The sequence below is a fragment of the Rutilus rutilus genome (assembly GCF_951802725.1).
Source record: "Rutilus rutilus genome assembly, chromosome: 6".
NCBI classification, from domain to species: Eukaryota; Metazoa; Chordata; class Actinopteri; order Cypriniformes; family Leuciscidae; genus Rutilus; species Rutilus rutilus.
Genome location: NC_140214.1, coordinates 9,218,960 through 9,232,637, shown reverse-complemented (window position 1 = coordinate 9,232,637; position 13,678 = coordinate 9,218,960). Strand labels below are relative to the sequence as shown.

At 37.4% G+C, this 13,678-nt stretch overlaps 5 protein-coding genes across 5 annotated transcripts in view; 3 read left to right on the top strand and 2 right to left on the bottom strand.

Annotated features, from left to right (window-relative positions):
- Positions 1 to 13,678, top strand: part of LOC311291471 (uncharacterized protein) — a 34,547-nt gene that overhangs the window by 5,102 nt on the left and 15,767 nt on the right. The window contains exons 6-9 of the mRNA XM_084410505.1: positions 6,777 to 6,836; positions 7,387 to 7,798; positions 10,677 to 10,898; positions 11,133 to 11,239. Of these exons, the coding sequence (XP_084266631.1) occupies positions 6,777 to 6,836; positions 7,387 to 7,798; positions 10,677 to 10,898; positions 11,133 to 11,239 (801 nt within the window). The remainder of the gene's footprint in view (positions 1 to 6,776; positions 6,837 to 7,386; positions 7,799 to 10,676; positions 10,899 to 11,132; positions 11,240 to 13,678) is intronic.
- LOC311291648 (NACHT, LRR and PYD domains-containing protein 1 homolog) lies at positions 12 to 5,283 on the top strand. Its single transcript, XM_084410813.1, has 4 exons — positions 12 to 248; positions 1,154 to 1,210; positions 2,544 to 2,853; positions 3,323 to 5,283. The coding sequence occupies exons 1-4, from the start codon at positions 203 to 205 to the stop codon at positions 4,506 to 4,508; spliced, it is 1,599 nt and encodes a 532-aa protein (XP_084266939.1). The 5' UTR covers positions 12 to 202; the 3' UTR covers positions 4,509 to 5,283.
- On the top strand, positions 6,572 to 10,043 carry LOC311291650 (NACHT, LRR and PYD domains-containing protein 1 homolog). The gene is made up of 6 exons (XM_084410816.1): positions 6,572 to 6,836; positions 7,039 to 7,181; positions 7,387 to 7,798; positions 8,330 to 8,442; positions 8,639 to 8,741; positions 8,836 to 10,043. Exons 5-6 carry the CDS (start codon positions 8,695 to 8,697, stop codon positions 10,040 to 10,042), a joined length of 1,254 nt encoding a protein of 417 aa, XP_084266942.1. The 5' UTR covers positions 6,572 to 6,836; positions 7,039 to 7,181; positions 7,387 to 7,798; positions 8,330 to 8,442; positions 8,639 to 8,694; the 3' UTR covers position 10,043.
- LOC311291646 (G-protein-signaling modulator 2-like) overlaps positions 10,287 to 13,678 on the bottom strand; it is a 352,673-nt gene continuing 349,281 nt past the window's right edge. Inside the window, exon 16 of the transcript XR_014627592.1 lies at positions 10,287 to 10,328. The gene's annotated coding sequence lies outside the window, so the exon portion shown is untranslated. The remainder of the gene's footprint in view (positions 10,329 to 13,678) is intronic.
- Positions 10,662 to 12,656, bottom strand: LOC311291654 (G-protein-signaling modulator 2-like). The gene is made up of 3 exons (XM_084410821.1): positions 12,328 to 12,656; positions 12,071 to 12,243; positions 10,662 to 10,957 (listed from the first exon to the last, which is right to left on the bottom strand). Exons 1-3 carry the CDS (start codon positions 12,446 to 12,448, stop codon positions 10,808 to 10,810), a joined length of 444 nt encoding a protein of 147 aa, XP_084266947.1. The 5' UTR covers positions 12,449 to 12,656; the 3' UTR covers positions 10,662 to 10,807.

Sequence of the window (13,678 nt, the reverse complement as noted above, 5' to 3'; positions counted from 1 at the left end):
GTGTACTGAGAGTGAAACTTCTCGCCATATTAGACATTCTCTGACATTACTTTCGTTTTATTCGACTAAACCCCACTTCATTTCCGTGCCGTTGAACAACGAAACTTTGAAACGGTCTCCGACAGGTTTACAAATTGAAATATTTCAATAGCCTAGCCCTAGATTATCATCTGAATTCGTGTTTTTGGTGTTATCCACAAAAATGAGCGAGAGCAACCTTGAAGGAGAGCAGCGGGAGAGATGCAAAGGTATCTATCTATTTAGAGAAACTAAATGTGTATGTAAATTAACAAATGGGTTTTTTGTTTGTTTTGTTTTTAAAGAAATTTGACAACAAACAAACAAAACCTATTGGCTAATAAGTGCGTATCAATAATGCTTTAAGATTGCTGAAGAAAACAAGGTATTTATTTTGTTATGGGGAAGAATATTTTGAGACATCAACATGGCTGATGTAGACACCAGTCTCAAATGCTGGATGTTCCCTTAATTTACTAAAATAATTATGTGTCACTAAACATAAGATACTTCCCTCTAATGCTTAGTTCTATTAGTCCTGAGGTGGCTGATCTGAACAAAAGAGTATTTGCATAAAAGAGATTTTTAGAAGAGCCAGTGTGGGAGAGGGCAGCTGTCCTGTACATGTCCTGGGTATTTTTGTGATCTGTCGTATTTTATAGATTATCCACTGTATGTTTAGAATTCTATATGTATACAGTAACACGGTGTTTTACATTTTATTATTAATATTAACATTAGCCTTTACTGTCATTTTCATTAAACACGTAAAAACAATGTCAGCAAAGGTTGCAGTGTAATACATTTTATTCATTTGTCTGTGGATGATAACTCTGCAGCGCTTATTCAACGGGTTACTTCAGTGATGCCAATAGCAGATGAGTTAATAAAGGAGGGTATGTTACATGGAGAAAAATATGATGAGATCAAAGCTGAAGAAAACAGCCAGGATGAAATGAGAAAGCTGATTGAATCAATAAAATCTGAAGTCGACAAAATCAATAATCGGCTGAAAAAGCATCAAGCACAACTCTTAAAAGACCTGAGAACAATTGTCATTTATGAATGAGATTCATGAGCTCAACATTCAGCTACAGGTGTAATCTATGACCTGTACTGTGGTTGATTTTAACAGGTGGTGTCAGCAGGAAACGCAAGCTTCCTGATCCTGAATCACCAGTACCATGTAAAAGTGAGTTTACCTTTTTATTGGTAGAGACATTTTCTTCCTCCACTTTTATTTTTGAATAAATTGTTCAATTGTGCCAGTTGTAATTACTGATACAGGATGTCTTTTTGCTAGCATGATGAGAAAACATATGATAATATATGATAATATTTACAGTACCATGTTGACTGTACTGGTAGTGGAACCAATTATGTCTACCACAATTGTGAAAATGATTAAGAGTATAAAGTTTAAAAAAAATAATAAACTGATAAATATGCATACTTTAAAAATATTTGAAAACAATCAGTGTAAAATGTTTCTGGATGTAGGCCTAATATCTTATTTAGCACATTAAAAATAAGTGTTACCCGTCTTGGGCTAGTGTTACATGGGAACAAAATTTTTATTAGTGGACAGATAAACACATAATCATAAATAAAATAATCATATGTAGGATTTGTATAGTAGTACAGCAAAAAGCAAAAGATGTTACAGCTGTACTCTTGCTTCTCTATCAACTTTCAATGCTTACAAATATAAATCAATTACCTTTGGGAACAATATTCAAACATCTGAATTTTTTGAAAGGCTAGAGAACAAGGCAAACATTATTAGAGTCCATTTATGGTTCTGTCTTAAGCTATATATTTGTTGACATTTTTTTTTACTTGACAGTTATCACATTGTATAAGTCCAACAGTATTCATATTTACATTCATAATACCTTAATATGTACAACATGAATGCTTGCTTTTATAGTTATAGTAATCAGTTTATTTATCCCTGCAGGGAAAGTAAGTTTGCAGCATACTCACATAGACATGTAAAAAACAATCACAGTTGGCATATATAAACAATACTTTAATACAAATAAATCTAATTTAAATAACCAGACCAGCTGACCATCAATTAACACCAGAAGAAGAATTAAAAATGTAATTGCTTGGGGGATAAAAGATAGTTTGGACCTGTTTTTCATGTATCGGGGAACACAGTACCGTCGGCCAGATGGCAACAATTGAAAGGCGTAGGATAAGGGATGCCTCTTATCATTCACAATAATGTTAGCTTTATTCAGCACTCTCTTTATTTATACTCTCTATGCTTGGTAACGTAATCCCCAACGTCATTTATGAACTGTACATAAGCTTATATAATGTATAGTGTGTAATGTATAAACAGTATTTTTTTTATGTGCAAGGATGCCATAATCAATAACTGTTCATATGTCTATGTCATATATGAGAAAAAAAATAATCTAATGTTGTTTATATGCAATTTTATATACACAGTGTGTATGTATTTGTGGACACCACTTAAATGTAATTTGTGTGCTTTATGTTGCTGATGATAGAAAGAACACCTTCTGTTAACATGAACAATATTGCCACCATGAACAAAAAAGTGAAGACCCCAACGTCCAAGAAAGTGAAGACCCCAGCGTCCAAGAAAGTGAAGACCCCAGCGCCCAAGAAAGTAAAAAACCCAGCGCCCAAGAAAGTGAAGACCCCAGCGCCCAAGAAAGTAAAAAACCCAGCGCTCAAGAAAGTAAAGACCCCAGCGCCCAAGAAAGTAAAGACCACAGCGCCCAAGAAAGTAAAAAACCCAGCGCCCAAGAAAGTGAAGACCCCAGCACCCAAGAAAGTAAAGACCCCAGCACCCAAGTAAGTGAAGCAACAAATTATTATCTGTTAGATAACAGTCAAGTCAAAGGCTAATCATATCAATTAGCGTTACGTGTTCGACGTTGTAGAGAGCGATACATAAAACACATTACCATTCTGATACATCGAGTGGATCTCTGAGCTGGTGTGAGTGAGTGGAGGCAGAAACAATTTGCATATGGATCTGCGTATACTAAATGAACCAAGGGTGTAGTTACATTCAAGCTATTTTAGGCATGAAGAAATTATTTTCACAGGGAATTTTTTTTTTTAAATATGTCATTTTGGTGAACAAAGATATAAGCTTTAAGGGATAAAATTATTGACTACATGGGACTTTAATTAATAAAACAACCAAAACAATAAAAACCCATAGAATAAGAAAGGAAGAGTGAGATAATTTAATACTAAAATATTTCTCTTTTATATATCTATCATCTCATTTATCATTATCATCTCTGTTCTCTAGGCTGAACATCTCTGCGCCTGAACCTTCTGAAATGAATCTTCACTGTCAGTCTTGTGTTCACATTGTCGACTGTGATCAGTGGGTTCAGGTGGAGCCGTCAGTCTGTACAGATGAAGGAGGGTCAAAGTTCAGGATCAGCACTCAGGCGGGTCGATTCGAGTGCAGCAGGACCAGAATGCGATGGGTCTGTGCTGGTGACGTCACTCTCCAGTATCGTGCAGTGGATGGACGTTTCCTCAGTGAAGAGCTGGAGAGGCTTCAGTGTGAGCGAATTGGTCCAGTGATCGATGTGACCATGATCTCAGGGAAACTGGAGGAGGCCCATCTGCCTCATTACGCCTGTTTAGGAGAGTCTGACCCCTCTCTCAAAGATGCTGTGAAGCTCCTCAGTAAAAGAGATGAAGGAATATCTTTACAATCTGTAGAGTTGACCCGTTATCATGCCAAAATACTCCAACCATCCTTCTCTCTTACAACTACAATTAAAGGCTGGTTCACACAGTGGGAAGAACACTTTAACCTTCTTCTCTTCATGTGCTGTAAAGATCCTCTCATTCTTCATATCTATTTTTTTCCAATGAATGACACTTGTTCAAAAGAGAAAGTTGAGCAGAATGAAAAATCAAGTCATCCGATCAGCCATCCCAGACCTGACAGACCATTTCAGATGAAAACGCCGCACCTTCTTGAGGTTCCTGGTGCTTCTGTTCATCCTGTAGAGGGGATTTCATTTAGAACAGATATCGATCCAAACTTCTTTGAGATCATGCAACACCGGGATGGTGACGTACAGATGAATCTTATCAGAGAAAATGACAAGAAATCTGTGTGGACTGCCACAATATGGAAAGCCAAACTTGCACAGTTAAATCAAAGGCAAGTCCAAGATGAGCCGCAACTGAATTCTGAGACTGAGAAAGCTCAGTTTTTTGATAAACACAGATCGGCTCTCATTCAAAGGGTTAAAAATGTGAAGAGCATTGCAGATAAACTGCTTGAGCAGCGAATAATTCATGAGGATCTATATTCTGAAATCACACATACTAATTTAACCAGTCAGGATAGTGTGAGAAAGATCTGTGACAAAGTGCATTCAAGTGGTGAGATTGCAAAAGATAAATTCGTTGAGATTCTTCAGAAACAGGAGCCTTACCTCTTTAAAGAACTGGTGCTTTCCGATTCTTAACGATCTCTATATATTATAGTTTAGTTTGACACATGCATAAATGGACAGCTGGGATCTACTAAATTATAAAATCATGTAACTGTTTAATGCTAGAATCTAAGATAAATTAATTTCTGCACTGCATAGAAAAACTGATTAATTGAAAAATACATGACCAAATGAAGTGCAGATGACTAATTTAGTAATAGTATATTTGCAAAGACAACACTCAAGATGGTCCACTCAACTATAAAACCGCACAAAGCATCTAGACTGCTGAAATATATTTTGTTGTCTGATAAGTTTATTGAATAAGTTGAATGAATATTTTTGTACTTTACAGGTTTTATTTCTATACGTTCTTGTTCTAAATTAATTTTGCTGTATCAAAATGCCAATAACCAATAATCCCTTCTTTTGTAAAATGAATTTTGACATTGCAAATAAATACATAAATAATAATATCTCTATTACTATATTATATATAGTGTATAGGCTGTTATAAAATAGTAGTAATAATAATTATAACAAAGCTATTTTTTTTATTTACACATGTCTCAAATTATGCTATCAAGGCTGCAACAAACAGAAAATGACCAGACTTTTAAACAGCACATATAATAGGCTATTTAGCTGAACCTCTTGAGGCCAACTGTAAATTTACAGACAGTGTGTTGAAAAAATTAATTGCACCATGTTTATGGAAACTTCTAATACTACAGATTGTCATCGTGATATTTAATCCTTGATAAAACACACGGCATGGCTGTTCTGTCCTTTATCCCTTACAAAAAATAAGTATCCTTCAAGTTCATTTTATTAAGTATATTTTATACTAAAGTTCAAGTATATTTTTAAGTACAGTATACTTGATATACTAATATCAATGTACTAGTATATAAGTGTACTATTTCAATACTACTTAAATACTTCGTATTAAATTAGCACTTTTTAGTGTATCAAAATATACTTTAAAGTAAACTTTAAGTGTAACAGTAAATACAACTAGTTGACAACTATGTTTTCATTTTTACTGTAACTATATAAAAAGTACACTTTTAGTGTTTTTATACTACAAATATACTTGTAAGATTTCTTTATGTGAATTTAACATCAAACATAGTTTACCATTTATATAGTATTTTTGCACTAAGTATACTGCTATGTTCCTATTTAGGTGGGTATTAATTTTTATACTTAAAATATACCTTTTAACTATTTCCTGGAAAATTGCTGGAAAATTCTAATAATTCTGTCAATGGCTGGGAAAGAGATGTAGATTTTAAGTAAATTGTACCAGTGGACAACACAAAAATTCACATACTCAGAATTAGGAAAATGTTTTCTTTATAAATCAATATTTTCAAACTTATAAGACAAATGTAAAACAGTGTAAAAAAAAAAAGTATAGGCTACTCAAAACAGATAACACAACTACAAGCCAACTTTGAATACTTAATTATACTTTTAAGTATATCGCTAAAGATTTTGTCAATATCCTATAAGTCAAGTATATACTTGCATGCAATTTTAAGTATATTATTGAGATCTAAATAAAGCAGGGGAGAGCGGGGCACCTAACACTTTTTGACTTTCTCAGTTTGTGTAAATTCATTTGAGGTTCAGAGTATTTTTTTCCACATTCATTTCTGTCTAGTACAATCCAGACTCTTGTGAAGATTCAGACGCCCCAACACCTGTGAAGAGAGGACTCCAACTCCTGTGAGGACTTCAGATGAAGCAAACTCTGAATCAACATGGACCAATGCTACATTTTCTATACATCCTAATCATTTTGTCAACAACATGTATTCATTACTTCACTGAGCTCATTGTTTCTGCCTTAAATTAATAAATTGTTTAAGGTGAGACAGTACAGGCAAAGAGACAGTACAGGCAAAAACTCAGTTTTTTTCATACATGCACCTTATGAGATTTTGTACTTTTTGGCTTTTCAAAAAGTGTTTTTTTCAGACTGGTGGAAAGAAAACATCGAAAATACACTTTTAAGTGTATCTTTTCTAGCACTTTATATATTTGCGTCTGTAGATTTGAATAACAGTAGGCTACATATTTTTAATGGCTACGGAAGCCCTGAACCGCAACGTACAAAACAAACAAAAAACACGACGCCTATAAGGTGCTGGGTGAATTTGCTGGTGTCAGAAATGAAGTTGGAAAGGAAGAGACTATGTGAATAAAAGCAATTTTAACCGTTAGAATTTTGACTATTAGTAATCATCACTATTGAATTTTTTTTTAGGAAGACACAGTGCACATTTTTTGCAGAAAGCTGCAGGGCAAAGGCAAAACAACAGAGGAGACCAGAGAAGTGCAGAACTGGTACAGGTAACGGCACATTCAGTGTGATCTGTGGTCTTTTTTTTTTATTTTTTACTTTTTTATCCTCATATACTGTTGAAGCTTTATAGCAAATATCTTCCTGATTAAAATACAGTAGGCCTAAATATATTACTGCACCCATGTACATTCTGTTTTGAGGTGGGTGATCCTGCTTTTGTAAACTTGTGTCTTATATGTTCGCATTTAGAAACTCTCGTGGGAATAGACCCTTGGACACACCTTTTTTGCACACTTCTCTCAAATACAGAACCAGGAAGATATTTCAATTTCTCAGCAGAGAGAGAGAAACCGAAACCTGTGTTTGTATGTGTATCTCAGTTTTTGAGGCAGGTATGTCTTGAGATCCAGTCTGATACAATGGCTGTAAATATCCAGTGACCACTTCCAGAGGACACACTTTTTATGTGAAGTGTCTTTCTAGGAGCTTCACTTTATCTAAAAATGCTTTTGGATGGATTGGTCGACTGTTACACTGAATTTATGCTGGAGATGTGTATGATTTAGGCTGTTCTGCTGTGTGTATTTGTGTTTGCAGGAAAATGGCAGAAGCCAGTATTTCTGTGGCTGAGGATCAGGTCATCTGTCCAATCTGTCTGGTTCTACTGAAGGAACCAGTGACCATTCCCTGTGGACACAGTTACTGTATGAGCTGTATTACAGACTACTGGAATAAAGAAGATCAGAAGGGAGTCTACAGCTGCCCTCAGTGCAGACAGACCTTCACTCCAAGACCTGTTTTAGGGAAAAACACTATGCTGGCTAATGTGCTGGAGAGACTTGAAAAGACAAAAGTTGCTCCATCTGAATATGTGGAGTGTGACGTCTGTACTGAGGACACAGACAACTTCGATCTCGTGTGTCTGAACCCTTACTGTCAAAATTACCTCAAATATGTCTGGACTATTCAAACAGCTAAGAAGTTGAAAGGGATTTCTGATTGTTTTCAGGTGAGTTTTGAAAAGAGCTGAAAGAACATTTGCAGGCTACTCAGTCAGTCAGTGAGGAATCCAGTGCTGGGCCAGTGTTTAGTTCCTTTGAGCCCCACTGGTAACAGGCTGTCTACTGGAAAGATCTGATTGAAATAACAAATTATAATTGGTAATTTATTGCTGACATATCATATTGCAAAAGACCTTTGGAATATATTAAATACAACCCCATTACCTGCAAAGTTGGGACATTTTGTAAAATGTAATAAAATTAAGAATCTGTGATTGTGTTAATTTAACCTTTATTTAACCTTAATGTGGAGGCCTATTATAATATATAATATATATTGGGACTATACAGAAACATATACTGCCATCAAGATTAAATGGAAGACAATGTCAGGCCTCATTCTGCACATGCTACATCAGAGTGGTTTCTTAGACTCTCTACACAGATTTGTCTCTTATTGAAAATATGCCAACATTTATTTCAGAAAAATGTGTATTCTTAGCAGATTGTCTTTGTCAATTTTTTTTCTCTTCATGTAGAGTTCACCAAGCATCAATATCCATCATCTCTTTCCTTTCTTTAAAAAAAAAATCTGTCTCTCAGCTGAAAGACAAAATAGATAGATGGCATATAGAGGAGACACATGGAAGAGGTAAAGTTGTTTATTTACTTTCAGAATTTTTTTCAGTGTGTTTATTATTTTTAATGAATAGTCTCTAGAATCCCTATTTTAGGGTCACCAATTGCTGATTTTGAAATAGTCTCCAAATTGGTACAAATCTAACAAAAACAAGATGTTTCCTAATTTTTTTAAATTTATTCCGGCTTCCTCCATTTTTATAAATGAGGACGTGCAGTAAACCCACTGACCAGTGCACAGAAGAGGACTGGAGACACAGCTGTAATGAAAATATGTAGATTCTCTTCAAAGGTTTTAGAAGACCTGAAAGAGTGAGATCATTTTTATTTTCAAAAAAAAACTTTGTATATGTTTATCTTTCATACATTGGTCATTTCATTTATCATTATCATCTCTGTTCTCTAGGCTGAACGTCTCTGCGGCTGAACCTTCTGAAATGAATCTTCACTGTCAGTCTTGTGTTCACATTGTCGACTGTGATCAGTGGGTTCAGGTGGAGCTGTCAGTCTGTACAGATGAAGGAGGGTCAAAGTTCAGGATCAGCACTCAGGCGGGTCGATTCGAGTGCAGCAGGACCAGAATGCGATGGGTCTGTGCTGGTGACGTCACTCTCCAGTATCGTGCAGTGGATGGACGTTTCCTCAGTGAAGAGCTGGAGAGGCTTCAGTGTGAGCGAATTGGTCCAGTGATCGATGTGACCGTGATCTCAGGGAAACTGGAAGAAGCCCATCTGCCTCATTACGCCTGTTTAGCAGAGTCTGACCCCTCTCTCAAAGATGCTGTGAAGCTCCTCAGTGTTGAAAATGAGGGAATAACCTTGGAATCAGTGGAGTTGACCCATTTTCATGCCAGAATACTCCAACCATATTTTTCTCCTAAAACAGTGCTTATGAAACTAGGGATCGCAGTGAAAGTGCACTGTGATCTACTTATCTTCATGACAAAAAAGAACCCCATTATTCTCCATGTGTATTTTTTCCCATCAGATTCTGTTTTTGCAAAAAAAATTAAAACAGAGGAAAAGCCAAGTCATCAAATCAAGTGTTCAAGACCTGAAACCCCACTGCAGATGATGAAAAAACACAGTCTTGAGGTTCCTTGTGCTTCTGTCCAACCGAAAGAGATCAAGCTAAGAGGTGACATTGAGCCAAACTTCTTTCAGGTCAAACAAACTCTGGTCGATGACATCAATATGACTCTCAGCCGAGTGGATGATCAGAAACCAGTATGGACTGCAACACTTTGGAAAGAATTAACCAACATCGATCCAAACAAAGCTGAGTCTAGTTGGTTTCAAAATGTACAACAACATAAGACTCCACAAGTGGCTTTGAACTTTGATAAAGCTCAGTTTTTTGATAGAAATTGGAGTGGTCTTATCAAAAGAGTTAAGAATGTGAAAGCCATTGCAGACGAACTGCTTCAGAAGCAAATCATCCATGAGGAAATATATTCTGAAATCACACATTCGACTTCAACCGAAGAAGAAAGCATGAGAAAGATCTGCAGCATTGTGCGTAAAGGCAGTGTTGCTGTGAAGGACATTTTAATCTCCGTTCTTCTGGAAGAAAATCCCAACCTTTTAAATCATCTGCCTTTATCGGACTCTTAAACTCTTTTTCTAGATGACTGTACATGTAGTATTTTACATGATTTGTGAAATGACATGAAAACTACAGGTGATGAACTGGAGAAATTACTACAGAGTATTTGACTATTTTTGTCAAAACATGTTCATTGTTGGAATTAAAGAAAATGCAAATGGTCTGCTTGCCTGTAAAAGACTGCTGCAATATATTCTTGTCTGATAAGAACATTGAATAAGGTGAATGAATGCAAAAAAAAAATGTTTCTGTACAGGTTTTATTTCTATACAGTTGTGTAGTAAATTAATCTTACTGTATTATACTTTGACATTAGGTACATTTTTAGTTTAACCACTTCTTTAATAAACTAAATGTAAATACAAAAAAATAATACAGTAATATTTGTGTCATGATTGCACACATCTCATACTAACTGGAAGACTACTAGTAGAAACAATGTTAATTCAATAAATACAAACAAACCTGCAGTCTTGTATCAAAAGATACATTTGTGTGATTCATGGTGATCATAATCAAAGCAATACATCCTAAACTAAAGCAAATGTTAAATCTAGTAAAAAATTAAAATGTGTTATTTACAACAAAAATATTTTTTTGCGCATTACAGCTGTACACGGAATGCCATACATAATCATTTAGCGGACACAGTTCAGACTGATGGCATGTAACCTGACCATCGTGTATTACCAGCGTGAGGTTTGTAGCACTCATGTGCATGAAAATGAGGTCATTTCTGCATATGAAGTTCAGAAGAGGGATTGCATGTTTGATCAGCGGCAGGAGGGCAGCGTGACTCTCTGCTCGTCCATCCTCTTGGCCTGTGAGCGCATGATGAGGCTGAAGAAGTCTTCATCCGGGACGGTGGGGCCACGGGTGGAGGGCAGAGGAGGGGCACACCGCTGGTCATCCAGACGGGACCCCTGAAAGAGACAGAAAGAGATAATGAGATGAATGGATTAACTGAACCAAAGGACTTCAGCAAATTTTCCCCATTCCTTTTCCTACAAGACGTCTCTGGTTAATACAAACACATTGTCTCACCTGACACTTGAGCTCGTCAAGTGTCAGGTGAGACGATGTGTTTGTATTAACCAGAAACGTCTTGTAGGAAAATTAATGGGGAAAATTAACTGGAGAACTGTCAAAGAACTGGTCGTCGGGTTCGGTGGCGTCTGTGCTGGCCATGACCAGAGGCGGACAGAGTACACAGCTTCATTACTTGAGTAAAAGTACAGATACCCCTTGCTAAATTTTACTCAAGTACAAGTAAAAGTACTACAGTCAGATGTCTACTTAAGTAAAAGTACTGAAGTACTTGTTTTTAAAAGTACTTGAGTATCAAGAGTACATTTTCTAAATATTGCATTACTACTGCCATAGTGCTTACATTTATGTACAGAAACGCCCTACATGGAGTTATGAAAAATGTTAATGTCAATCATTTAGTGCACTTTTCTGTAGCTAGAATCTAGCTTAGTTTATTTCAATGTATGTACCTTGACATGCTACCGCAAGTTGGAGGATGAATTTTTGTAGGCGGTGATGAAGTTCTGTTTCGGTAAACACAGCAAACACTTGAAGCGAAAACTATCATTAACTTGTTCAGAAAATTGAAATAGTCTGGTGAGGTGGGGCCACTGGTTGGCACATTGCTGCGTCTTCATCCATTGGTTCGTCCATGGTTTCGTCTCTTATCTAAATCTGACCATGGAGTTGACTTTGGCGGAAAGCTGAAGGTGATTGCTGATAGGCTGTCCCACTGAGCACAATCCAATCACGTTTGAGAGGGAAACAACAAATTGAGGGTTTCCGAGATTTTTCTTTTTTTTTTAGAAGAAATAACGGGTACTCACAGTTATGGATAGAAATGTAGTGGAGTAAAGAGTACAATATTTGCCTCTCAAATGTACTTGAGTAAAGTCATGAGTACTCCCCAAAAATGATACTCGAGTAAAGTACAGATCCCTCAAAATTGTACTTAAGTACTGTACTCAAGTAAATGTACTCCGTTACTGTCCGGCTCTGGCCATGACCTGGCTGAGGATCATCCGTCTGCTGCTAGTGCTGCTGTGTTCGGATAGGGTGCGCAGGCCGGGCAAACTGTGTCCTGTTTCTGCCCTCTGCTCGTCCAGCCTCCTGCCCTGAGCACTCGCCGACAGTCTGAGAAACGGCTCCTGACCTGGAGTTGCAGCTGACTCTGAGAACGCTACCGAGAGACAGAGACAATTTACATTTTATTGCCACTTGATTGTCAAATTAAAGAAAATAATGTGAAAAGAGAGTGCCTAACATTTCCTGATGGTTGTGGGAGGGGTGGTGGTTGTGGGAGGGGTGGTGGGTGGGGAGGAGGAGCTAGAATTGACAGACAGATGGCTCCTCCCATCCTGTATGGCACACCGCTGGTCATCCATCCTACTGCTCTGGAAACGACTCAGTAAGTTGTCTGTTCCTCCATGCTAAGGGCAGAAAGGTCAAAGGTTAAAGAAAAATCAACGTCAACCTCTCAGTCCTAACTGAAGAAATTAAAGCTTTAGCGTAAGTTCTGCCAGGAAGACTTAATCGTTACGTCACTTATTACCTTCACATCTAACCAATCATTTGCTAATACTTGCAGTATAAAAGATCAGTACTTTCACATGTCTGAGTTCGCAGATGCTGACGCAAACAATTCCCTCCATCCTCCCCACCACCACCAGGATGGTCCCCTCCCATACCTCCCGGGGGTCGGCTGCACCCTTGCCTTCGTCTTCAGTCAGGAAATGCAGATTCCGCTACCCTCGGATTGCAAGTTACGGACCGCCTACGCCAAATAACTTTATAAATATTTGCTTGCTGGACTGTTAATAAATATATGCTTTTGTTACATAATTTTAACTCCCGAGTCTTTCTGGGTAGAACTGAGAACACGAGCGCAATTTTGTAACCAGTAGGCTACTTTCGATTTATGAACAAGAGTGCTACACAACTCCTTGTCCAAGCGCTTGCTCTATCCAGATTGGACTATTGTAATGCTCTCCTGGCTGGTCTTCCAGCTTGCTCTGTCAAACCTCTGCAACTGATCCAGCATGTTGCAGCTAGAGTTGTCTTTAACGAGCCGAAGAGAGCACAAGTCACTCTTCTCCTCACAAAATTGCACTGGTTGCCAGTTGCCGCTCGCATCAAATTCAAGTCTCTGACGTTTGCCTACAGAACAACCACTGGCTGTGCTCCCTTTTACCTAAACTCATTACTTCAGAATTACGTGCCATCCAGAAACTTGCGCTCTGCAAGCGAACGTCATCTTGTGGTGCCATCTCAAAGAGGCAAAAAATCTTTTTCTCTGACCTTTATCATGACTGTTCCCTGCTGGTGGAATGATCAGGGGTGCGTTTCCCGAAAGCATCGTTAGCCAACTATGGTCACAAGTTCTGTCGTTATCAGCATAGTTCAACAAATTGGTGTTTCCCGAAACCATCTAGAAATCTAGAAACTATGCTTCTAACCACAGGTCGAGAGCTGTCGTTCCAACAAACATTCGCAAACAGCATTGCAAAGTTGTGTGGTTGTAACGACAGCTCTCGACCTGTGGTTAGATAGTTTCTAGATTGCATGACATGTGGACTTAATAAATCCTTATCTTGAGCAAAATAAGCAAGTCTTTT